This window comes from Lissotriton vulgaris, chromosome 10 (assembly GCF_964263255.1).
Source record: "Lissotriton vulgaris chromosome 10, aLisVul1.2, whole genome shotgun sequence".
Taxonomy (NCBI): domain Eukaryota; kingdom Metazoa; phylum Chordata; class Amphibia; order Caudata; family Salamandridae; genus Lissotriton; species Lissotriton vulgaris.
Window position 1 is genome coordinate 1,051,057,147 of NC_141698.1, and position 24,400 is coordinate 1,051,081,546.

General features: G+C 50.5%; 1 protein-coding gene across 1 annotated transcript in view; it reads right to left on the bottom strand.

Annotated features, from left to right (window-relative positions):
* STT3B (STT3 oligosaccharyltransferase complex catalytic subunit B) overlaps nucleotides 1-24,400 on the bottom strand; it is a 488,477-nt gene that overhangs the window by 117,198 nt on the left and 346,879 nt on the right. The window contains exon 14 of the mRNA XM_086942109.1: nucleotides 13,817-13,930. Within this exon, the coding sequence (XP_086798235.1) occupies nucleotides 13,817-13,930 (114 nt within the window). The remainder of the gene's footprint in view (nucleotides 1-13,816; nucleotides 13,931-24,400) is intronic.

A 24,400-nucleotide genomic window follows, 5' to 3' on the forward strand; every position in this document is an offset into this window, starting at 1 on the left:
TGGTGAGGGCCCGGCAGTCGACACAGGAGTCCACGTCATGGTCGGGGCCCAGACACCGGAGACAGAGGCGGTGATGGTCTGTGACCGACATCGTGCGCTCACAGTCATCACAGTGCTTGAACCCAGGCATCCTATCAGGCACAATTAGAGAATTAACAATCGAAAAACTTGGTCAAAAGACCGGAGTACTGCTCTTCAGATCTGCGTCCACTGGTGCGGAAAAAAGAAGAACTGACGTCAGCGCGCGGAGGCGGCGTCTATATACTCCAGCGACGTCATCACGGCGCACAACGCCGACGACGGACGTGGAGCCGCAGGAGACGCCTGCAGACGACGCCTACCGACGCGCAGGGGTACTGCTACGCAAAAGTTTCCGGATCCAGACTGATGCCTGGGGATATTCTAAGGTAAGGAATCTAACACTAACGTGTTTCTTTCAGATGCAGGGGGATATGAAAGTATGCATCCTTTAGATCCAACGTAGCCAGGAAGTCCCCCTGTTGAAGCAGAGGGAGTACCTGCTGTAACGTGAGCATATGGAAGTGCTCCGAGAGAATGTACCAGTTGAGGGGCCTGAGGTCCAGGATGGGCCTGAGGGATCCGTCCTTTTTGGGGATCAGAAAATACAGGGAGTAAACCCCTGTTCCCCTTTCTTGCAGTGGGACGAGCTCTATTGCCCCTTTTTGCAGCATGACTTGAACTTCCTGCTGCAACAAGTGCAAGTGCTCGCCGTACATAGGACGGCTTCTTGGAGGTATGTGTGGTGGAGTGGAAGTAAGTTCCAGACAGTAACCGTACTGGATAAGAGACTTGACCCACCTGTCCGTGGTGATGGATTTCCACGCGGGCAGGAACTGCTGGAGTCTCCCCCCGACCGGTGTTGTGTGGTCGGGGGGCAGTGACAAGACGTCACTGCTTGTTGGCGGTGGTGGACCTGGAGCTGTTGTTTCCACGTCCCCTGCCTTTAATGTTGTTGCCTCTGTAGCCACCTCTGCCCTTGTTGGTGTATGAGGTTTGGGTATTACTTTTATAATACTGTGTGGACTGCGATGCCTGACCCCTTGAGGTGCCTCTGGTATTGGAGCGGCGAAAGGAACCACCCCGAAAATGCTGAGACTGGAGGGCCCCCATAGACTTAGCAGTGTCTGTGTCTTTCTTCATTTTTTCCAGTGTCGCATCCACCTCAGGGCCGAACAGGTGGTCAGGATTAACTGTTTGGTTCAGGATGGTTGTTTGTATATCCGGTTTGAAACCTGATATCCTAAGCCATGCATGCCTTCTCAGCAGCACACTAGTGTTGATTGCCCTGGAGGCTGTATCAGCCACGTCCAGCGCACATTTGATGGAAGCGTTTGTGATGAGCTTTCCCTCCTGAATTAACATTTCCCCTGCCTCCTTGTACTGGTCAGGCAAGTGCTGCAGGAGTGTTTCTAGGGTGTCATAATGAGCCCTATCGTAGCGTGCAAGTAGGGCCTGCGTGTTTGAGATTCGCCAAATATTAGCTGCCTGCGCAGCAATCCGTTTCCCTGAGGCCTCAAATATTTTTGACTCTTTGTCTGGGGGAGGAGCGTCACCAGTGGTCTGTGAGTTCGCCCTCTTGCGTGCGTTGGATACAACCAGGGAGTCCAGTGGCAAGTGTCCCTTGATGTATGTTGGATCTGAGGGCGCTGCCTTATATTTTTTGTCAATGCGAGGATTGATGACACGCGCCCGAGTGGGCTCCTTGAAGACCTCCGTCGCGTGCTTAAGCACTCCCTTGAGCATTGGCAAGGTCTTGACTGACTTTTCAGCCCCTGAGAAAGTGTCAAACAAAAAGTCCACATCCACAGGATCCGAATGCAGCTCGACATCATGGTTAGCTGCAGCTCTCTCAATCAAAGCGTTGAAGGCTGCCGAGTCCTCCGTCGGTGAGGTCTTTGCCGCAAAGAGCTGCGGTTCTTGACCCGACTGCGGGTCCTCCGGGTCGCCTCCGGCAGACCAAGGTTCATGTTCCTCCTCCGGATCTGAGTACGCCGGATAGTTGTACTCGACTTCCTCATTGTCACCATCCCCCGCGTTGGAACGCGTTGGCGAAAGTTCTAAGGCTTGTGGAGATGTAGGCTCTATCGGGGCCGAAGCACCCGCAGAATCCTTGTTTTTGAGAGGAATACGAAAATGTTCCAACACCGACTCCGTGGTGATTTTCCTCTTGAGGAGAGACAGTTTCCCGGTATTGGCGTCGATGATGACCTCTCGACGCTCTTCCTCTGCAAGTGGTTGGAGCCGAGGCTTCGACACTACCAATGACGCTTTGGGCGTCGACACCTCCTTCGAGGGCACGCCTGCCCCATGCCTCGGAGCGAAAGCCTTCGGCGTCGACTTCGGCGGCAGGGTTAAGCGGATAGGCGTTTGCACCTTTGTGGGCTTCGGTGTGTGCTTCGGCACCACATCCCCTGGTTTGGGAACCACAGCGTCCTTCCGAATCCGTTGCAGGGACTCCGCGACCTTCTTTGTTAAGGCTGGAGAGGGCTTGACCGGCTCGAGCGTCGGGTCGGGAGTCGGGTCGGCGGGATGCACCGTCTTCGGAGCCGACACGTCACGTTTCTTGTCCCCGACAGCCGGAGCCGGCGAAGCCAGAGCTGTGGAATCGCCTTGACGCTTCTTCGAAGCTTTCTTCGGGTCATCGACCTCGACCATCTTCGGCGCCGACGCGGCCGCGTCGGTCGACTTCGCCTTCGGCGTCGACCCCGAGGCCCTCGGGTCGGCCATCTTGGCGCGGCTCTTCGAGTCGGCCATTTTGAACTTCTTGGAAGTAGATGCCTCCAGAGCCTTCTGCACCAGTGCAGCTTTCACTTTCGGTTTCGAAACCGGAGGCGTGGATCCCAATGGCTTCACTTTCGTTTTTGTTAACGGGAGTGGCGCATCAGAAATGTCCGTGATCGGGCCCGGAGGCGGGGCTGCTGGACTAGTAACGAGGTCTTGGGTAAGGCCCGAAGGCGATCCCTCGACCTGGGCCGCATGAAGGGGGTTGACCCCTGAGTCAGTTTGGGGATGCTCTTCCTCCGAGCTATCCCCCACGGTGGCAATGGCCTTATCGTCGTCCCCTACCTCGTCGCCGGCTTCGTCAAACTCCTCGTCTCCCGCGTCGTAGGCATCCCCCTCGGACGTGGGGCTAGAGTCCGAAACCTGTAGGACGTCGTCGTCTTCAACAAATTCCTCGAAGATGTTGTCCGGCGGGGGCGCCGGGGGTGCCGATAACTGGGCCTGGAGTCTAGCGGCCCGACGAATCTTGAGAGTCTTCTTACACTGGAACTTCGAGCAGGCCATACACCTGGCCTCATCATGGTCCGGTGACAAACATTTGTTGCACACGGGGTGCACATAGAGGTGTGAATACTTGGAGGTGCACACCGGGCACCTTTTGAACGGAGTTCGTTCCATGTCTGGAGCGTCGAGTAGGCCCGTCCGCGCCGAGAGCACGCGGATGGGTAGCAAGAGTTCGGAGCTGAGAAACAGACAAACCCGAACGAAACGATACCGACGCCCAGCCTAAAGACCTTTTGGTCTCGAGTTAGAAAAGTTTATCAACTATCGATTCCGACAGAGGGAACCGAAACACATCCGAACCCAATGGCGGAAAAAAACAATCTGGGGATGGAGGCGATGCCCATGCGCACTGTAGTCCAGGGCAGGAGCCACCTATCTCGGGATACTTCGAAGACTCTTCCAGGACAACAATGTGCAATCATCCGGACCCAACACTAGGCGGCGATCTATGCACAGATATGAATTCAGCAGCCGACATGCCTCGAACACCAGACTCTCGGGGGTGGGGTGGGTGGACAGGAAACATGGGTCGCCCGGAGCCGGGTGGTGGCGTCTGGCCACGTTCCTATCTACAGGCGAACCTGTAGCGGGCCTGGACCAAGTGCCCAAAAGAACGTCCGTCAAGGCCTCATTAAACGGCAGCAGAGGCTACATGGAGCATGACTGCGGCTTAAGGACCTCAGTGAGGAGATTAGTCCTCACGGCCGCGACAGGGAGCTCAAGGCCCAAGGCCTTGGCAGCTCTCATCAACACCACACCATAAGTAGCACCCTCCTCCGAAGCCACGGTAGGAGGAGAGACAAATCCAGTGTCTGGAGAGGTGTCCAGGCCACTGGCCTCCCCAAGGTCTCCTGTCCAGTCCATGTTAGACTGGCACTCTCTGGCCAGAGGGTCCTCAGACCCCTCCCAATCCTCCTCATCCCTCATCTCCTGAGATTCAGGGTCGTAACTGAATGAGGCCGGTTCATAGAAACTAAAATCTCCAAACGGCGTCGAGATACGTCGACGTCGGAACCAATTGAAAGGAGGCATCGGGGACGGCGTCGCCCGAGGACGACGCCGGAGGGGACACCACACGGACCGACGCGGGGGGGTCTTAAGGTCCACCGGTGACGATCCACCGCCCGAGGAGGGTCCAGCGGCGCCGGGCCCGAAGGCGCCGACGACGCCGGGGCCGCTGTACCCTGCGGCGCCGGGCCCGAAGGAACCGCAAAACACCCAAGGGTCTTGACTCGTTACTCAGCACGGCTGAGCCAAAACGAACTAAAAAGCAACACAAGCGCCTCTGCTGAGGGAAGTTATTTGGAAACAAGGATGAATCTAACTGGTGTTCAGAATAAAGCAGAAACAACCTGCTGAATCATTAATCAACTGGAAATTTATTCCTCTTTTCAAAAAATATATTTTTGTTTATACGTGACACAATGTTTTTTAGTGCATGGATAGAACGACAGTCTTTTATATAAATATGTACAGTGAACAGTAATTACAGGTGAAGAAATTATTTACACACTCTCAACATTCGTGGCCTTCCAATCGTACAAAACACTTGCATACACAGAAAACAGCAAAACAATACGAGCAACAATTAGGTACAAAAATACGACAATACAAAATGCATGAAACCACGTATCGGTCATAAATCAGTCGGGTCAATCCCTTGGTGTTTTTAGAGAAATAATCCTAAAGTCTTTTCAACTGAATTTCTGAAAGAGGGGTGTTCTTCTTACAGACGTTGATACATGGGCTGATTTAAAGCGAAAAGAATGTAGACCAGATACGTAGAAAAGGTGGTCGACGCGTTTCGAACCCGTATGATTAATAGGGTTCTCCTCAGGACCTATACTGGTTCTGTGGAAACAATCAGAAAATGGGGTGCTTAGTATAGCGATCTATTTCAGAAGAGAGAGACACTCGCCCTGCGTCAAACCAAAGCCTACCTTAAGCAATTGAACCAGATTCACATAATTCCAGACTAGAGAAGTCAATATTTCAAAGATTTCACCGTGGTGTGCATACAGGGGCTGTGAAATAAAAGAGATAAAAAGCGCGCTTAGTTACAACCCTAAAGTGTCTTTCCTAACTACGGGGCGCGGGGTTGGGTATTTACCTGCACTGACGTCAGCAGATGTTTTGACGTTTAGTCCATGCCTCTGGTGATCCGTGGAGCGGGCTTGATTTACGCCTCTGCTTTCCTATGGAAGAAGCGGGAAAGGTGGAGGCCTTAGGTTAGGTTTGAGAAACCCGTATGTGTGATCAAGGGAGGATAGTCATCATGGGAACTACGTACCGGGTGAGACCGTGGGTCCTTCGTCCTCGGAGTCTTGCTGCAGAATGAATCAGAGCTGCAGAGCTGTGTAGACTGGTACTTCCTGGTTGATAAGGCTCTCTGAGGCTTCTGGGACTTGTAGTTCATTTCATGGTGAATCTACGGGTGGTTCAGGTGTTGGTTTTGTAAATCTCTGACATCTCATTCAATCCTCGCAAGGCAGTGTTGAACTTCATTATTAGTAGTGCCTCACGTTGGGCTAATCTGGCATCCAAATCTCCGCCCCTGGGGTCTTTTTCAATTTTCGACAGTACTGTCCATTTCAAGTCCGATTGTTTATGCTTCATGTTTGTCCAATGATTGACCAATGGGGCGTTTTCTACGCCTCTCCTTATCCGGGATTTATGCTGAGTGATCCTACTCCTCACTTCTTGTGTGGTCTTGCCTATATAGACCAAAGGGCACGGACAGATGATAGCGTAGACAACATTTTTGGTTTTGCAATTTGTGAAAGCTTCGTGCTTCCAATGAATGTTTTCGAATGTGAAGACCGAGTCTTCAATGGTTTCATCGCAGCATATGCATGTGCCACATTTGTGGTGACCTTTGGTGGGGGGTAATCCAAACAGGCTTTGTATGGTCGGAGATTTAGCCGGAGGAAGGGCAGCTCTTATGATATGGTTAGCAATGCTTTTTTCTTTTTTGAAGGCAAACAACGGGGGGGCTGACAGATCTTCATGCAGATTTTTGAGTAGATGCCAGTTGGATAGAATTAGTTTTTTGTATTGGTTAGCCGCTGGGCAAAAGGTAGTGACGCATACCATTCTTGTAAGATTTTGTTTCACTTTCTTTTCAAGTAAGGTCTCTCTGGGAGTCCACCATGCTCTCTTGAGGGAATTCTTCAAGAGTTTTTTGGGGTATCCTCTGAGTGTCAGTCGTTCTTTTAAATGGCCTGCGTGTTTGAAATATTCCTCCTTGGTGGAACAATTCCGTCGAATTCTAAGGAATTGTCCATAGGGCAGGTTCTCTTTGAGGTTTCTCGGGTGGTTGCTGGTGAAATGTAGCGCTTTATTTCTATCTGTTGTTTTGCGAAATAATGTTGTGCTAAGTCCCTGTGCTTGTGGTTGTATTTCCACGTCCAGAAATGTTATAGATTCATTCGATGATGTGGCTGAAAATTGGATATCTGCTGTTCTTGAGTTGAGCCATTCCACAAACTTGTCCAGATCTTCTTGGTTTCCTGTCCAGATTAAAAATAGATCATCTATATAGCGCATATAGTTAGAAATTTGATGGCCATATGGGTTGTTGTTGTAGATGAACTTTTCTTCGAATAGCCCCATAAACATTATCGCCAGCTCCGGAGCAAAGGGACAGCCCATTGCTACCCCTTTTATTTGAAAAAAGAATTCTTAATCAAAGGTGAAAAAGTTCTTTTGTAGTGTCAGACGGGCTAGGTCGAGGATGAAATTAGTTGGGACTCATTGGTCGTTCACGATTTTCCAGATAAAAAGTTAAGGTTTCAAGTGCCTGGTCTTGCGGAATCTGAGTGTATAAGGACACTACGTCTAGTGTCACTAGCAGTTGGTTATCGCTATTGAATTCAATCGACGCAATTCGGTTTAGGACCGCCGTGGTGTCTTTCAAATGGGCTGGGATGGTCTCAATAAAGGGTTTTAGGAAGAAGTCGATGTACTTCGCCACCGGTTCAAAAAGTGAGTCACAGCCGGATATAATTGGCCGGCCCGGGGGGTTGATCTCATCTTTATGCATTTTGGGGAGAACATAGAACACCGGGGTTCTGGGGCTTTTGTTCTGTAAAAATGCAAGTTCCTTGGGCCCGACAAATCCTTGATCGAATCCTTTCTGGATCATGTCAAACATTTGGTTCTTTATTTCTAGGGTGGGATCTTTGCCGATCCGCCTGTAGCAGTTTTGGTCATTGAGTTGACGGAAGACTTCATTCTTATATTTGTTTACGTCCCACACAACAATTGCTCCGCCTTTATCGGCCTGTTTAACTACGATGTTATGGTCATTTTTAATGGTTGTTAAGGCTTCCTTCTCTGCTTTTGTGAGGTTGTATTTCACGAAGGTTTTCTTCTTTTCTAAGGCGGAAATGCCTGAGAGTACAGTTCGTTCAAATGTAATCACTTCCTTGGGGATGTTTGGTCCTTTTGGGCAGAACGATGATTTCTTTCTTAGTCCTGTCGTCTCTGCGGTTTGAATTTCTTCAGATTCCTGAAAGAAGGTTTTCAGGCGAATTTTTCTGCAAAATTCTAGTGTCTCCAATTTCATTTTTACATAGTCCGTAGGGCGTGAAGGAACAAAGTTGAGGCCTTTGGTTAAGATAGATGTTTCGGCTGGAGTAAGAGTTCTAGTCGAAAGGTTGAAGATGGGGGATTTGGTTAGTTCTTGTAGAACTTCTGGCGTGTTCTCATTTCCCATGGTTGGGTGAACCGGGTCCTGCCGCGGGGTTTCGGTTGGCCGCGTCCTAAAAAAGGTTGTTGATTTTGCTGCTGTTGATATTGACCTTGTCCGTTGTCCGTTCTGTTTTGGTATTGGCGATTAGTGTTATCAGGCTCACTCCCAGATGAGGAAGTTGTGTCAGAAAATGTAATAAATTTTTGACGGGATCTTCCTTGGTTACCCTGTAAATATCGACGTGAGTCCGCCCGTGTATAAAAATCCTTATTCAAGTAAGGGTAAGCGGATTCCAAAGAAAAGCTCTTTTTGTCAATTTCGAATTTGTTGCTTTTCTGTGCGACTGTTACGTCTTTGAATTCTAAGATTTCCTTGTCTATTTTCTCCAGAAGTGTTTTTGAGTCTGAGATTAGTTGGTTGTTTTCAAACTCTCTTTGGAGGGTGGATATTTCTTCCAGTTCTTTGACTGAAATCCTATGTGCCGTTTCGATGGTCAAGACCATAAGGTCGCGCTGCACTTAGTTTCAATTCCGCTGAAATCCTTTTTATAATCTGGATCTTCTGTGAAGATGACAGGTATGTTACAGACAATTAGTCCTGCTGGGATGGTTCCGGCCCGCAGGTGTTGAAGCAAAAAGTGGCCGTGTAGATCCGTCCGGATCTGTTTTTTGCGTAGTCGAGTGAGTTTGTCTGACTCGTTTTGTGTATTGGCTGTGACGCTAAGGGTGGCTGAAGCAAACACTGGGGAGTCTCTCATCAAGTTCTGTATATGCTCCTCGCTAAAGGAAACTGTATCTTTCTCGGCCATAACAAAAAGAAGGTGTAGAAATAAATAAAAAAGTGCGTTAGGGAATAGTGGTGAAGTGCAAGTGACCAAGCACAAAAGCCCGACAGCTGGGCACAACACAAGTTCAACAAAGCACAATTACCCTGAGACAGACTTTTTCTGTCAAACAGGACCTCGCGAGCATCTGCCCGCTAGAATAACCGCAAAACACCCAAGGGTCTTGACTCGTTACTCAGCACGGCTGAGCCAAAACGAACTAAAAAGCAACACAAGCGCCTCTGCTGAGGGAAGTTATTTGGAAACAAGGATGAATCTAACTGGTGTTCAGAATAAAGCAGAAACAACCTGCTGAATCATTAATCAACTGGAAATGTATTCCTCTTTTCAAAAAATATATTTTTGTTTATACGTGACAATGTTTTTTAGTGCATGGATAGAACGACAGTCTTTTATATAAATATGTACAGTGAACAGTAATTACAGGTGAAGAAATTATTTACACACTCTCAACATTCGTGGCCTTCCAATCGTACAAAACACTTGCATACACAGAAAACAGCAAAACAATACGAGCAACAATTAGGTACAAAAATACGACAATACAAAATGCATGAAACCACTTATCGGTCATAAATCAGTCGGGTCAATCCCTTGGTGTTTTTAGAGAAATAATCCTAAAGTCTTTTCAACTGAATTTCTGAAAGAGGGGTGTTCTTCTTACAGACGTTGATACATGGGCTGATTTAAAGCGAAAAGAATGTAGACCAGATACGTAGAAAAGGTGGTCGACGCGTTTCGAACCCGTATGATTAATAGGGTTCTCCTCAGGACCTATACTGGTTCTGTGGAAACAATCAGAAAATGGGGTGCTTAGTATAGCGATCTATTTCAGAAGAGAGAGACACTCGCCCTGCGTCAAACCAAAGCCTACCTTAAGCAATTGAACCAGATTCACATAATTCCAGACTAGAGAAGTCAATATTTCAAAGATTTCACCGTGGTGTGCATACAGGGGCTGTGAAATAAAAGAGATAAAAAGCGCGCTTAGTTACAACCCTAAAGTGTCTTTCCTAACTACGGGGCGCGGGGTTGGGTATTTACCTGCACTGACGTCAGCCCGAAGGAACCGGCGGTGTCGGGATCGTGGGGCCCTGCAGCGCCGGGCCCGAAGGCGCCGGCGGCGTCGAGGCCGAAGCACCCGACGGCGTCGGGGTCAGAGCCCCCGACCCACTAGGGCCCCCAGACGGGTTCGCTGGGCCCGAAGGCGCCGCGGAACGCGTCGGAGGAGAAAGGGACCTCATGGCCATGAGGAAACGCTCGATCTCCGGCGTCGCGTTCAGCACAGGGACCGGGGGGTATGGGGCCGAACGCGGCACCCGCGACTCCTGAGGAGCCGCGTGGGCGGTGTCACCTGAACCCCCGGCCGCATCGGGCGAGCGTCGGAGGGAGTTAGAAGAGCGATGATGTCTCTTCGACTTCTTATGCTTCTTACCTGACGACTTGGACCCGGAGGAGTGGCGCCGACTCCCGGAGCTGTGACGGCTCCGTCCCCGCGACCTGTCCCTTGACCTCCCGTGGGACCGGGACTGGGACCTCACACGGCGCGGGGCCGACTTGCGGATTTTGAGTCGCCTGCGGGACCGCTCCCGCCTGGCCTTCCTCGACAGGGCCCGACAGTCGGAGCAGGCCTCGTCGTCATGGTCGACGCCCAAACACATCAGGCACTGGCGGTGGGGATCCGTGACCGACATGGTACGGTCGCACTTGTTGCAATGCTTGAATCCGGGCATCCCCAACGGCACCGTCGGAGTCGTACAGACTTCGAAATGGATCAAAAGATCACAAAAAAGTTTAGTCAAAAAGTGACTAGGGAACTGCTCTTTCCAGATCTGCGCTGGCTGGCGCGGAAAAAAGAAGAACTGACGTCAGCATGCGGAGGCGGCGTCTAAGTACTCAGACGACGTCATCACGGCGCCCACGACGGACGCGGAGCTGCAGACAACGCCTACCGACACGCAAGGGTACTGCTACGCAAAACTTTCCGGATCCAGTCTGACGCCTGGGGATATTCTAAGGTAAGGAATCTATCACCAACGTGTCTCTTTCAGATGAGGAAAGCTGTGAGTTCAATCCTCGACCTTCTTTGGACACGGGATAATCTTCTGACATTGTTGAGTTTCACCATTGAGCACCTATCACGCCTGAACTATCTTAAAGGAATTCCATTAAACCCCCCCTACCCTCCCCAAGCCAACTTCAAATATGGGAAGTGACTAACACCCTCACTTTTGTGAGCACTCAAGGGGAAGAAGGCCAAAGAGGAGCACAGTAAATTTAAAGTATTCTGGTCTACCATGAACTGCGTGTAATGCCTATGGGACTACAGGATCGGTATATGGAAATGTGTCCTACAAGTCCAAGGATTCCACCGAGTCTGTATCAAGAGCGGACAGGAATTGGTCCAGTGTTCATTCTAGGAGCGCGACCTTCAGCGGTCTAAACTTGCTGCATGGTTGTAGTGCTCCAGGACCCAGCCTCTACTACTGCTACATGAGAAGGCAATCTCCTACTCCTGCCGCAAGGTACGAGTGCTCTATTGGAGCGGTAGGGCATGCAGATGGCCAACATCCTATGTTTTTAGAGCTTCTCATGGGGCTTAGATGCACTGGGCACAACTGGAAAGCTTCATGGGAAGAACGAGCTGCAGCCTAGCACCACTGCTGGACTGTTATTGCATTGATATGCTAAAACCCTCACTAAACATGTAAGGCAGCTTGCAACACAATCTGTTCATGAATTAAGGGCCTAATATCCAACTTAAAAGGCTGGCTTAGAGAGGCTGCCCTCTGTGGCAAAACACCGGAGGTTTATGAGGTAGTCTATGTTCCACAGTCTCCATCCAAGGACACTTGAAGCCCACTTAGGCCGTATCTAGACACCTTGAGAACCTTGCATCAATACCTGGTATTGTTATGAGGACATCAGGTTTATTTGTACTTCCCTTGTACTGTATGTGCTCAAAAATGCATATTGACTAGCTGTTGATTTTTCACAGACAGAGCTCCCCCTATTCATATGACTGTTGATCGTTTTACTAATAAGGAAAACAAGAAAGTGAACATTCTGAACCTGTCAATCCTTAAAGTGTTCAGCAGAAAGAGGTCCAACCAAAATAGGCCTGATGCCACCATCCTTTTTTGGAAAAAGGAAGTAACGCAATCCTTCTGGAAGTCCAGTACCTTCTCAGTGGAACTCCTTGACAACAGAAAGTTAACCTCCTGCACCAGAACTGTGAAGAGCTCCTTCAAAAATCACGATGGTATGGGAGGAAGGTGGGGTGGGAAGGATTTTAAGGTCAAGGTATAGCCCTTTCTAACAATTGCAGGTTACACCTGATCTATGTGATGTATCTTTAGAAGTGGGGGGGAGGTGGGTTGGGGGGTGCGTAGACAAGATTGTATTCTGTCTCCTATAGGCCAGGCTGGAGTCCGGAAGAGCAGACTACAGCAGCTTGTAACAGCTGCACCATGGAGGAATAATTGAAGGATTGCTGCCTCTGCCAGATGGAACAGTTTCTGTTGGTGCCACTGCGGTGGCCTTAAAAGAATGGTGCGGCTGTTGCAGTTTGAATAGCTCGCTTTATTGGTGGAGAAATGGATTAGCTGGTGTCAATATCCCCAGAGATCATGCCATTGTATGACAGTGGTTCACCTGTCCTAGAACCAAATCCGGTTTCCCCACAAAGTCTAGAGCTGAACAGTTTGTTCATTAAGGACGCTTACATGTTTCCCGAAAACATTCTTGATTACATCCAGGCAGGCCTCCTGAGCACAACACTGGTGCCAAAAGATCTGGAAATGCAGTCTGTAGTGTCCAGAACATACAAATACATACATAATTGGCTGCGCCTGGACCTTCTCGTACAGTGTGGACTAGTGGCACCCTAAGGTCCTCTAGGATGGCCAGCAAGTAAAACAGAAGAGATCTGAGAGCTAGTTTTGCAGTAAAAAAAACAACAAACTGTCACTAATGTACACCGCTATGCCCTGGTGCCGCTGCACTATTGATAGCTGCTCATTTGTCCAGATCTGCACCCATAGGCGCAGAAAGAAAGCAACTGACCTCACTGTGTAGGGATGACACATCCGGCTCTGCTCTGTCGCTTGCATGGTTGTGTAGTCACATGTATCACCTACCAGGACATGGAAGCTTTGCTGAAGAATTCACTAGGTCCTAGGTGAAGAATCTGCAGCTAGAAGTATACTTCAAAACCACCAAAGTGCAATGTTGCCCATGTTAATGTATTTGGTGGATTTTCAATTGTGCCTCGCAATTTGGATTGGGTTTTGTCATGCCCATCAAACAGAAATACACTATCTATGAATGGTCCCCATGGGGAGGACTGTCACTCAAGCCATGTCCCTTCCTAGTTGTCATGTATACCAGTTCACCGGAACCCACATGTCCAGCCTCAACTATTTAGTGCTATGCCACAGGAAAACACTACAAGTCAGCCACCCTCGTCCTAAATCCAATGAATACCAAGCAAAGTCCTCGCTAGGCAGGATTACAAAAGAGTTCACAAACAAGGTAACATGTGGAAATTGACACTAAGGTGTGATTCAATGACACATTGAACAAACCATGCAGACAGTATAAAAAAAGTATGAATTGTAAAAGGAAAGAAATCTTGGAGTTGAACAGAAAAAAAACACCAGAAGGGGCTACGTACAAGCAAATGATTTCCGTGATTTACTTATAACTGCAGAATTGCATTGTAGAAGCAGTTTTGCTGTTCCAATGCATCATAAATAACATTTATCCACAATGGGCGGGTATAAGGCTAAGCAGGCCTGGCGAGGATTCAAACTCTTGATAAGAATAACACATGTGAGCATACTGTATAGCTTATGATACCTTGTTGGCTTTTCCAACACTAGTAGTGTATTACTGAAGTAAGCAGAATTATGATTAATGTTAAAAGAAACCAACATGAATGCAGCCAACAAATAATCTCAATAGACACTTACCTGCATTTCGCCAAATCTGTAATAGGACATTTTATACATAAGACAGTTGAGTAAAGTTGGAGAACCTGCTTTGTCTACCCGGAACTCTCCTTGTGGCGTAAAGTAGTCGCTTTCCTAAAAGGAAAGTAAAAATAATTGTAACAAATACATGCATGCCTAAAGATGAAGGGGTTACAGTGGTGGGGCGGTTGCAAACAGTCACATATCTGTACCATTCTTCGGTAGAAAGCAAAGAATTGGTAGCTCAATTAATTGACCACTTCAGCTGCTAAGCGCACAATTAAATATTTCTCAACAAGGAACAGTAAATAAGATCTCAACATACTACCTGATTGCAACTAACCATACTAAGATGTCCCCATTATCAATATCTCCTCTACAAAGCCCTCAAGTTCTAGTTACTCAGTCCTTACAAAAATCCCAGAAATTACCCACTTTCTTTCCATGATCAAAAAAACTTCAAAGAATTCATGATTCAAAACCAGAACCCTCAACAGATTATCTACAAGTTCATAAAATGCAAATTCACACATTCATTCCGCCAGATGTGCGGCACGTTCCTCATGGGAATTGAGGCCTCCAGGTGTTTTAGTCTGCAGATCAATAATATATCTTGATTCTAATCGTCTTAGACTATTCTCCCTGTCACCACTTCTTGGATTTAATGGTACATGGTCAAGGACAAAGAAGGTGAACAAAGACCTGTTCCCCCTATGTTCTGTCTTGAAATGGCGAGCTAGAGGATATGTCAGGTCGCCATTCATAATTGCCCGTGAATGCTCTAGAACACGCATTTTAGTTTGGTGAATCGAGCTCCCAATATACTTGAGCCCACATGGGCAAACAAGGCAATATACTGTGTACGGAGTGCTACATGTTAAAAACTTGCTGCTGCTTTTTAATTTCTTAGCACCTGGTATGTCAGAACTCTTCTGCTCCCTGTGCAGGCCTTACATTTTCCACAGGGATAAAATCCCTTTAGGTCTCTGTGCAGTGTCTTTGATACCTCTTTTTTCATAAAACTGCTAGTCAGAGTCTCTTTAAAACACCTTGCTTTACGAAATGTAAGCAACGATTGACTCGGAATGTCCATTCCAATCACAGGATCCATTTTGAGAAGATTCCAATGTCTCCTGAAAATGATCCTCAGCTACTCTGAATCTTGTGAAAAGGTCGTAATCATACAAAACTTCCCATTCTTGGTTTCTTTCTGAATTATATCTTCCAGAAGATCACCCCTGGGTATAAGGTTTAGTCTTTTCAATACTCCATCCAATACCTGTTCACCATAACCTCTTGCTTTAACCTCTATACACTCCCCTACATATTTTTGAAAATCCACCTCCCTACTGTTATTACGTTTAATCCGTAATAGCTCCCCATAGGGGATACGGTTAATTAATTTGGGAAGGTGTCCACTGCGGGTATGTAAGATCGAATTGCCCGCAGTGGGTTTTCTATATAATCTGGTGCAGATCTTGTTCTCAATAATCGTGACTTCCAAATTCAGGAAGTTCCCCGTTTTATCACTGATTTCAGTATTAAATCTAAGATTTACATTATTGTCATTTAGTACCTGAACATATACTTCAGCAGTTTCAGAAGTTCCCCTCCAAACTAGGAAAAGATCATCTATATATCTATACTAGGCCACCACCCTTTGGGTCTAGATCTCCTTGCCCACTGACCAGGCCACCAGCCCACGAATAGGTTTGCGTAGCTGGGGGCGAAGCAGGTGCCCATGGCCGTCCCAGACATTTGTTTAAAATATTTGTCCTGGTACAGAAAGATGTTATTACACAAACAGAACTCTAAGAGCTCCATAAGCATGTTACTATGCTCAGTAAATTTCAGTGCTCATTTCTTTAAAAAGAACCGAACTATGCTGGTGTATAGACTTGTGATGTCCATCATGATCATCTGGTCACCTTCTTGCCACTCCACCTCAGTTATAGGTTTCAGGAAGTCTTTAGTATCTTTAATATAAGACTTCAATCTCACTACGAAACTTGCTACAAAGTGATCTATGTAGATCGAAATATGCTCTAGAAGAATTCCGAGACGATACAATTGGTCTCCCTGGTGGTAATAGGGCATTCTTGTGTACCTTGGGCAGGTGATAGAAACAGGGTGTTATAGGATTTAAGCGCCTCAGAAATAAATATTCCTCTGTCTCTATTCTGCCTCTCATACCACTTTTTAAACAGCAAATGACAATCTGCAACGCTTTTGTTGTACACATCTTTGCCCACCTTCTCATAGAAAGCAACATCACCCAATTGGCATAAGGCCTCTTTATTGTAGGCATCAAAAGTCTGCAGCACCACATTACTGCCTTTATCTGAGGGCTTTCAGACAATTGACATCTCCCTTTAATCCTTCAATCGCCTTATATTGCTCATAGGTGAAGTTGCACTTCTTTTTTGTATCACATATCTTAGTTTGTAGGTTCACCAGTTCCTGTACCACCTTTCCTGAGAATGTGTCAATAACATCATTCGGTATCTGTGATAAGAAAGTGGACGCTGGTCTAAACAGTGTAGCCACATTCTTCTGTTCAATGCCCAGGAACCCAGCCAGGTTCTAGTCTTCCTCAGGGCCGTCGATTTCATATCTCAGATCTTCCAGAGCCTGTATGGCGGGTGCATCCTGCCCCCAGGAGAATGCCAGTTTCATATTGACACTCACTCCCTCCCCTGTTCGCTTTCTTGGGGGGTAATTTGAAAAACTTACGAAGTTTTAGCTTCTTGGTAAACTTAAAAAGATCGATACGCGTTTGCGTGAATTCAAGTTTCTTCTGAGGGCAAAATGTGAATCCCAGCTTTAACACTTCTTCCTCATTTCGTGTGAGAGTCCTTGGAGTCAGATTTATGACAGTAAGGTTATCGGATGTAGCTTGATTCAGAGCAGCTTGTTGAATTTCTTTTTGCTTCTCATGACCAATGGTGACCCATGTGCTTTTACGCCACTGTCCCCCTCTTCTGGTCTTTCTCCGTTTCTTATTTCCGGGGGTTTGCCCCGTGTGTTGCGTTGCCATGACTGTCGGATGACTTGAAATTCGTCGTGAAAAAATGCTGGTTTCCCACCCGTCTCCTCTGAGGATCCATTCTCATCCTCAAACTGTTCAGGTGTTGTTACCTCGGATTCTGAGGTCTCAGGCTGTGCATTAACGCACAAGTTACTACCTGTGTAACAATATATCTTTAAGAGACATTAGTTAGTGATAGATTCCTTACCTTAGAATATCCCCAGGCGTTAGACTGGATCCGGAAATTTTTGCATAGCAGTACCCTTGCGCGTCGGTAGGTGTTGTTCGAGGCTCCGCGTCAGTCGTCGGCGTCGTGATGATGTCATCGGAGTACTTAGACGCCGACTCCGCGTGCTGACTTCAGTTATTAGACCCAGCTTTTCCGCGCCAGAAACGCAGAGCTACGCTAAAAACCAACACTGGTGCCTTGAAACTAGGGCCCTGAAAGGGGATGACCTTAACCCTAGATATCGGATCGCAGAACGGGAAGGGTGGGTGGGTCGGTAAGGAATCTATCACTAACTAATGTCTCTTACAGATATATCGTTACACAGGTAGTAACTGGTGTATCTGAAAGAGACACGTTAGTGATAGATTCCTTACCTTAGAATAGATACCCCAGCAATACCAACCCCGGTGGTGGGTCTGCGAACCAATAATCACACCAGAAAGTCCTGGAGGACGGAACGGCCAAAGAAGCCATCCCTCCGGACTTGGCTGTCCCGGCAATAATGTCTTGCAAACGTGTGCAGCGAGGCCCACGTAGCTGCCTGGCAAATGTCCTGCAAGGGCACTCCTCGGCCCAGGGCAGTGGTAGTCGCCATGGCCTGAGTGGAATGAGCCCTAAGTCCAACAGGGGGTTCCTTCTTAGCCAAGGAGTAGCACGTCTGGATACACAAGATGATCCACCGCGAGATGGTCCGCTTTTGTACCGCCTATCCCTTCTTGGCGCCCACGTAACCAACAAAGAGTTGGTCATCCACCCGGAACTGGCGTGTGCGATCTAGATAGTAAGAGAGCGCACGTTTTGGGTCCAGACGGTGGAGCCTCTCTTCCTCTCTCGAGGGATGCGGAGGTGGAAAGAAGGTGGGCAAGGTGATGGATTGCCCGATGTGGAAGGCTGTGACTACCTTGGGCAGGAAAGAGGGCCTTGTCCGCAACACAACCATGTCCAGATGGACCGAAAGGAAAGGAGGTTTACAAGATAGAGCCTGGAGCTCACTCAATCTCCTGGCAGAGGTGATGGCTACCAGGAAGGCAGTCTTCAAAGTAAGAAGGAGGAGAGGACAGTTGTGAAGTGGCTCGAAGGGAGCGCACATCAGAAAATTAAGAACCAAGTTCAAGTCCCACTGAGGCATCACGAAGGGAACAGGAGGGAACGTATGTGTGATGCCTTTCAGGAATCGATTAACAATAGGGGACTTGAACAAAGAAGGTTGATCAGGCAGCCTCAAAAAGGCTGAAAGAGCAGAAAGGTAGCCTTTGATAGTGCACAGAGCCCTGCTGGGCAAGAGAGAGAAGATCCTCAGAAAGAGGGGCAGAGAGAGGATCCGAAGCCTTTGCTGTGCACCATGCCACAAATCTGTTCCACCTGCAGGCGTATACCGACTTTGTGGAGGGACGCCTGGCTGCCAGAATGATGTTACAGACTTCGGGAGGCAAGTCAAATGGCCTCAACTGTCGCCGCTCAATCTCCAAGCATGGAGGTGGAGACTGGACAGGCTCGGGTGGAGGACCGTCCCCTGCTGCTGCGACAGAAGGTCCTCCCGAAGAGGCAGACAAACCGTGGGATCGACTGACATATTGAGTAGCTCGGGATACCAGTACCTTCTTGCCCAGTCCGGAGCAACAAGGATGACGTGTGCCCGGTCGCGCTTGATCTTCTTCAGCACTCTGGGCAGAAATGGTATAGGCGGAAAGGTGTACAACAGACCGCAACTCGACTCGCGACGAAAAGCGTCTCCGAGCGAGTGCCGCCTAGGAAATATCAACGCGCAGAACTGATGACATTGCGCGTTCTCTTCGGTGGCGAATAGATCTAACCAAGGTTCTCCCCATTGCTGAAAGAGGCCTTGCGCCATGTCCGAGTTCAGACGCCATTCGTGATCCATCATGCACCAGCAGCTGAGTTTGTCCGCTCTGGCGCTCAGAGAACCTGCCAGGTGTTGAACCACCAGGGTCACACCCGGATGTTCCAGCCACTGCCAAAGGCGCAGAGCCTCCTGGCAGAGGGTCCACGACCCCACCCGCCCTGTTTGTTGCAGTACCACGTGGCGGTGGTGTTGGCCGTGAACACCTGCACTACACTCCCTCAGACAGAGGGGAGGAATGCCTTCAGTGCTAGATCGCCCACAGCTCCTAAAGGTTGATATGGAGCCGGGACTCCGCCGGAGACCAGAGGCCTCTGATCTCCGCCTCTCCCATGTGGCCTCCCCAGCCCTGGGGGGACGCGTCTGTCACAAATATGTGCTCCGGTTGGGGAAGGGAGAGGGATCTGCCGCTGACCCAATCACAGTCCGTGAGCCACCACTGCAGCTGTCTCGCAGTGCCCTCCGAGATCAGGACATGGTCGGGACAGGTTGCCCTGATGCTGCGCCCACTGAAACTTCAGGTCCCACTGCAGAGCCCGCATCCGCCAACGGGCGTGATGCACCAGAAGGATGCAGGAAGCCATCAGCTCCAGAAGCTGCAGCGTCAACCTGTCTGAAACTCGGGATAAAGGCTGAAAGATTGGAATCAGAGCTTATATATCCTGAACCCGCTGTTCGGGTGGGTAATCCGGAAACTGCGTCGAGTCGAGAACCACTCCGATGAAAAGGAGCTTCTGAGAGGGGCACAGGTGTGACTTCGGCACATTGATGGAGAACCCCAGCTGGAGAGAGAGGTCTGCCGTCGTCTGGAGGTGGCTGACGACTGTCTGGGGCGAGCCAGCCTTTAACAACCAGTCGTCGAGGTAGGGGAAGACTGAAACCCCTGACCTGCGCAGATGAGCTGCGACCACCGCCATCACTTTCGTGAACACCTGTGGGGACCTTGTAAGGCCGAAGGGGAGCACGGTAAACTGAACATGCTCGTGGCCAACCGTGAACCACAGGCAACGCCGGCGGGCCGGCAGGATGGGGATGCGGAAATAAGCGTCCTGCAAGTCCAACGCTACCATCCAGTCTCCTGGGTCCAGGGCATCTAAGACCTGAGCAAGAGTCAGCATCTTTAACTTCTCCTTCCGGAGGAAGCCGTTGACGTTCCATAGGTCCAAGATAGGGCGTAGGCTCCCTTTGCCCTTCTTGGGTACCAGAAAGTAGTGGGAGTAGCAACCACGTCCTACTTCTGGCCCAGGAACGCGCTCGATGGCCCCCTTGGCCAAGAGGGCCGAAACTTCCGCCTGCAGAAGCCGCAAATGATTCCCCGATACGCAGTGGTGTTGCAGTGGCATGGCTTGAGGGGTCGTCTCGAAGGGGAGGGAGTAGCCCCTTCGGACGATCTGCAGCACCCACCTGTCCGAAGTGACAGTGCGCCTGTGAGAGTGGTGATGGCGAACCCTGCCCCCCACTGGCATCGTGGGCCGAAAAGCACGGACTAGGAGGGTTTAAGGCGGATGCTGCGGGGGAGGGTGTGGAATGTCCTCGCCGTTGTCCCCGACCGCCTCCACTGTGATTTCCACGCCTGCCACCGCGCTGGATGTTAGTCTGCGGCGTGTGGCTGGCAGCACGTGTGGGGGCGCCCCTTCCTTGGCCACGAAAGGAGCGAAAGGCACCCGTTTGCTGGCGCGGGGCATAGAGGCCCAAAGACTTGGCCGTAGCGCTGGAGTCCTCAAAGCGCTCAAGCGCATGGTCTGCCTTGTCGCCAAAAAGGCCACGGCCATCAAACGGCATGTCCATCAGTGTGTTTTGGACATCGGCCGAAAAGTTGGCGGACCTCAACCAGGCGTGGCGTCTAATCGCCACCATCGTTGCAATAGCTCTACCTAGTGAGTCTGTGGTATTAAGCCCACACCGGATATAATATTTGGCTGCATCCCGGCCCTCCACAAGGGCTTGGCCAAGTTTGGCCCGTACCTCCAACAGACCCTCTGGCAGCACTTCCGCAACCGTATCCCACAGAGAGTGGGTGTAGCGGCCCAAGAGGCATGCGGTGTTGGAAGACCGCAGTCCCAGACTAAGGGAGGAGAAGATCTTTTTACCGTACTGCTCGTACCTCTTGGATTCCCTGTGAGGCGGAGCAGACGGGAATGCGGTCTGGGAATCGGATGCCTGGATGACCAGGCTCTTGGGGGTGGGGTGGGTGGACAGGAAACATGGGTCGCCCGGGGCCAGGCGGTGGCATCGGGCCACGTTCCTATCTCCGGGCGAACCCGTAGCGGCCCTGGACCAAGTGCCCAAAAGAACGTCGGTCAAAGCCTCATTAAAGGGCAGCAGAGGCTCGGCCGAGCTTGACTGCGGTTTAAGGACCTTTTTTGAGGAGGTTAGTCCTCACGGCCGCGACGGGGAGCTCAAGGCCCAAGGCCTTGGCTGCCCTCATCAACACCACACTGTAAGTTGCCCCCTCCTACGTAGCCACGGTAGGAGGTGAGACAAAGCCAGTGTCTGGCGATGTGTCCAGACCACTGGTATCCCCAAGCCCACCTGTCCAGTCCTCTTGAGACTGACACTCTCGGGTCAGAGGGTCCTCAGACCCCTCCCAATACTCCTCGCCACCCATCCCCTGATACTCAGGGTCGTCAAACGATGAGGCCGGTTCATACAAACTAAACTCCCCAAGCGGCATCGAAAGCAGCACCCAGCGGCGCCGTTCCGACGCCGGAACCGGAGCGAGGGAGGCATCGAGGACGGCGCCAACCGGCGACGACCCGGATCTCAAAGCGGATCCAGGGGGGTCCTGCGGCGCCGGGCCCGAAGGTGCCGGCGGCGTTGGGACCGTGGGGCCCTGCGGCGCCGGGCCCGAAGGCACCAGCGGCGTCGGGGCCGAAGCACTCAACGGCGTCGAAGCCCCCAACCCGCTAGGGGCCCCAGACGGGTCCACTAGGCCCGAAGGCGCCGCCGAGCCCGTCGTCGGAGAGAGGGACCTCACGGCCATGAGGAAGCGCTCGATTTCCTCCGGCGTCGCGTTTTGCCCAGGGACCGGAGGGTGTGGAGCTGGATGCTGCGCCCGCGACTCCGACGGAGCCGCGTGGGCGGTGCCACCCGAACCTCCGCCCCGCTAAAGAAACCCCCCCACCCCCCACAGAGACACCAGCAAGAGGGCCAGCTGGTTCACCCCAGAACTCCTAGCCTCCAAGCAAGCCTGCCGGAAACTAAAGAAGAAATGGCACAGTGAACAAACTCCGGACAGCCACGCAGTACACAAGGACGCCATCCGCAACCACCACCACCTCATCAGGGCGGCCAAGAGGACCTCCTTCAAAGACCGCCTCAAAAACAACGCACACAATAGCAAGGAGCTCTTCAACATCGTGAAGGAACTCTCCAACCCCAGCTCCAACACAACGACATCCAGCTGTCGCAAGCCCTGTGCGACACTCTCGCCACCTTCTTCCACTGCAAGATAGCAGACATCCACGACAGCTTCAACACCCAGACAGCTCCAACAGACAGCAACACAACAGACCCTTCGCACACCATCGACCACGACCCCCTGCTAGCCTGGGCCAGCATGAGCATAGATGACACCATCAAGACCATGCGCACAATCCACTCCGGCTCTCCATCAGACCCACTTCCACACCACGTCTTTAACAGAGCAAGCAGCTCCATCGCACCCCACATGCGCAACGTCATCAATCTCTCCCTCGAGACCACGACCTTCCCAGAGATCTGGAAACACGCAGAGATCAACGCCCTACTCAAAAAACCTAAGGCAGACCCAAGAGACCTCAAGAACTTCCGGCCCATCTCTCTGCTCCCCTTCCCGGCCAGATCATAAACAAAATTGTTAACAGACAGCTAACTCGATACCTCAAAGAAAACAGAATCCTGGACCCTTCCCAGTCAGGGTTCCGCAGCAACCAGCAGTGTCGCGCCCATCTTTGCTTTCTACTTAAGGGCTTTTGCGAGCCTCCAAAGCCGACGGGCTTATTGGTAAACGCACCTGCGTGCCGAGCAGGCAACAAAGCCCTTGACGGATCTACGGCGGCTTTCTTCACCACCCCTGAACTTTATCTCTACTGATGAGGGATATAAATCCCGAAACCCGGGTTATGTCTCGGGTCTAGAGATTATCGAACTTTCTAGAACTGATTTGCACCAACCAAGGTGATACACTTTGAACTTTCCGGTTCCTGATGCTACTCGCACTACTACTTCCAGAATGCTGAGGGGCGATCCGGTGAAGAGGCCAGCAGTATCGCGCCCATCTTTGCTTTCTAACCACAGCACCGAGATAGCCCTCATCGCCGCCACTGATGACATCAGGACCCTGCTGGACAATGGCGAGACCGCAGCACTCCTCCTCCTAGACCTCTCTGGCGCCTTCGACACGGTCTGCCACTGCACACTACGCGCACGCCTCCACGCCACAGGGATCCGAGACGAGGCTCTGGATTGGACCACCTCCTTCCTCTCCGGCAGAACCCAGAGAATCTGCCTCCCCCATTCCGTTCCAAATCCTCCGAAATAATCTGCGGCGTACCCCAGGGATTCTCCCTCAGTCTGACGTTGTTCAACATTTACATGGCCCCGCTCGCACACGTAGCCCGACAGCACGACCTCAACATAATCTGCTACACTGAACGACACTCAGCTGATACTCTCCCTCACCAAGGACCCCATCACTGCCAAAGCAAACCGCAAGATCTACAGATGGATCCCGACAGGTTCAATAATGACAGTCACCCAGGTCCTCGTCAGCAGCAGACTACTACGGAAATGCCTCTATGCAGGAGCCCCGACCAAGTTTAAACGACTACAACGCATCCAAAACGCCTCGGCACGACTGATTCTCGACTAACCACGCGACAGCCACATCACCCCCCCACCTGAGATACCTGCACTGGCTCTCCGTCAACAAGAGGATATCCTTCAAGCTCCTCACCCATGCACACAAGGCACTCAACAAGACCGGCCCAGCCTACCTCAACAGATGGCTCTCCTTCTACATCCCCAACAGTCAGCTACGCTCCACCGACCTCTCACTCGCCACCGTCCCGCGCATCCGAAGAACCACCAGCGGTGGGAGATCCTTCTCCCACCTCGCCGCCAAGAAATGGAACACCCTCCCACTGTGCCTACGACAGACCCAAGACCTGCTGACCTTCAGGAGGATACTCAAGACCTGGCTGTTCGATAAGTAGCCCCCCCCCCCCATCCTCCCCCCAGCACCTTGAGACCCTGGCGGATATGTAGTGCGCTTTACAAATGATTGATTGCTACATCTCCCAGGTGAGCGGCCCAATACAGCAACAACGTGTGTCACAACTATAAGGGGTGGGGACACAAGATTGGTCGAACCCAGATCAAACTGGCATCCACCAGCCACTGCGCCACATCTTGGGCAGTCTCTTAAGAACTGGATGGATTTGAAGCAGTAAATGATCCTTGGCTCCTTGGGTTTGAACTCTCACT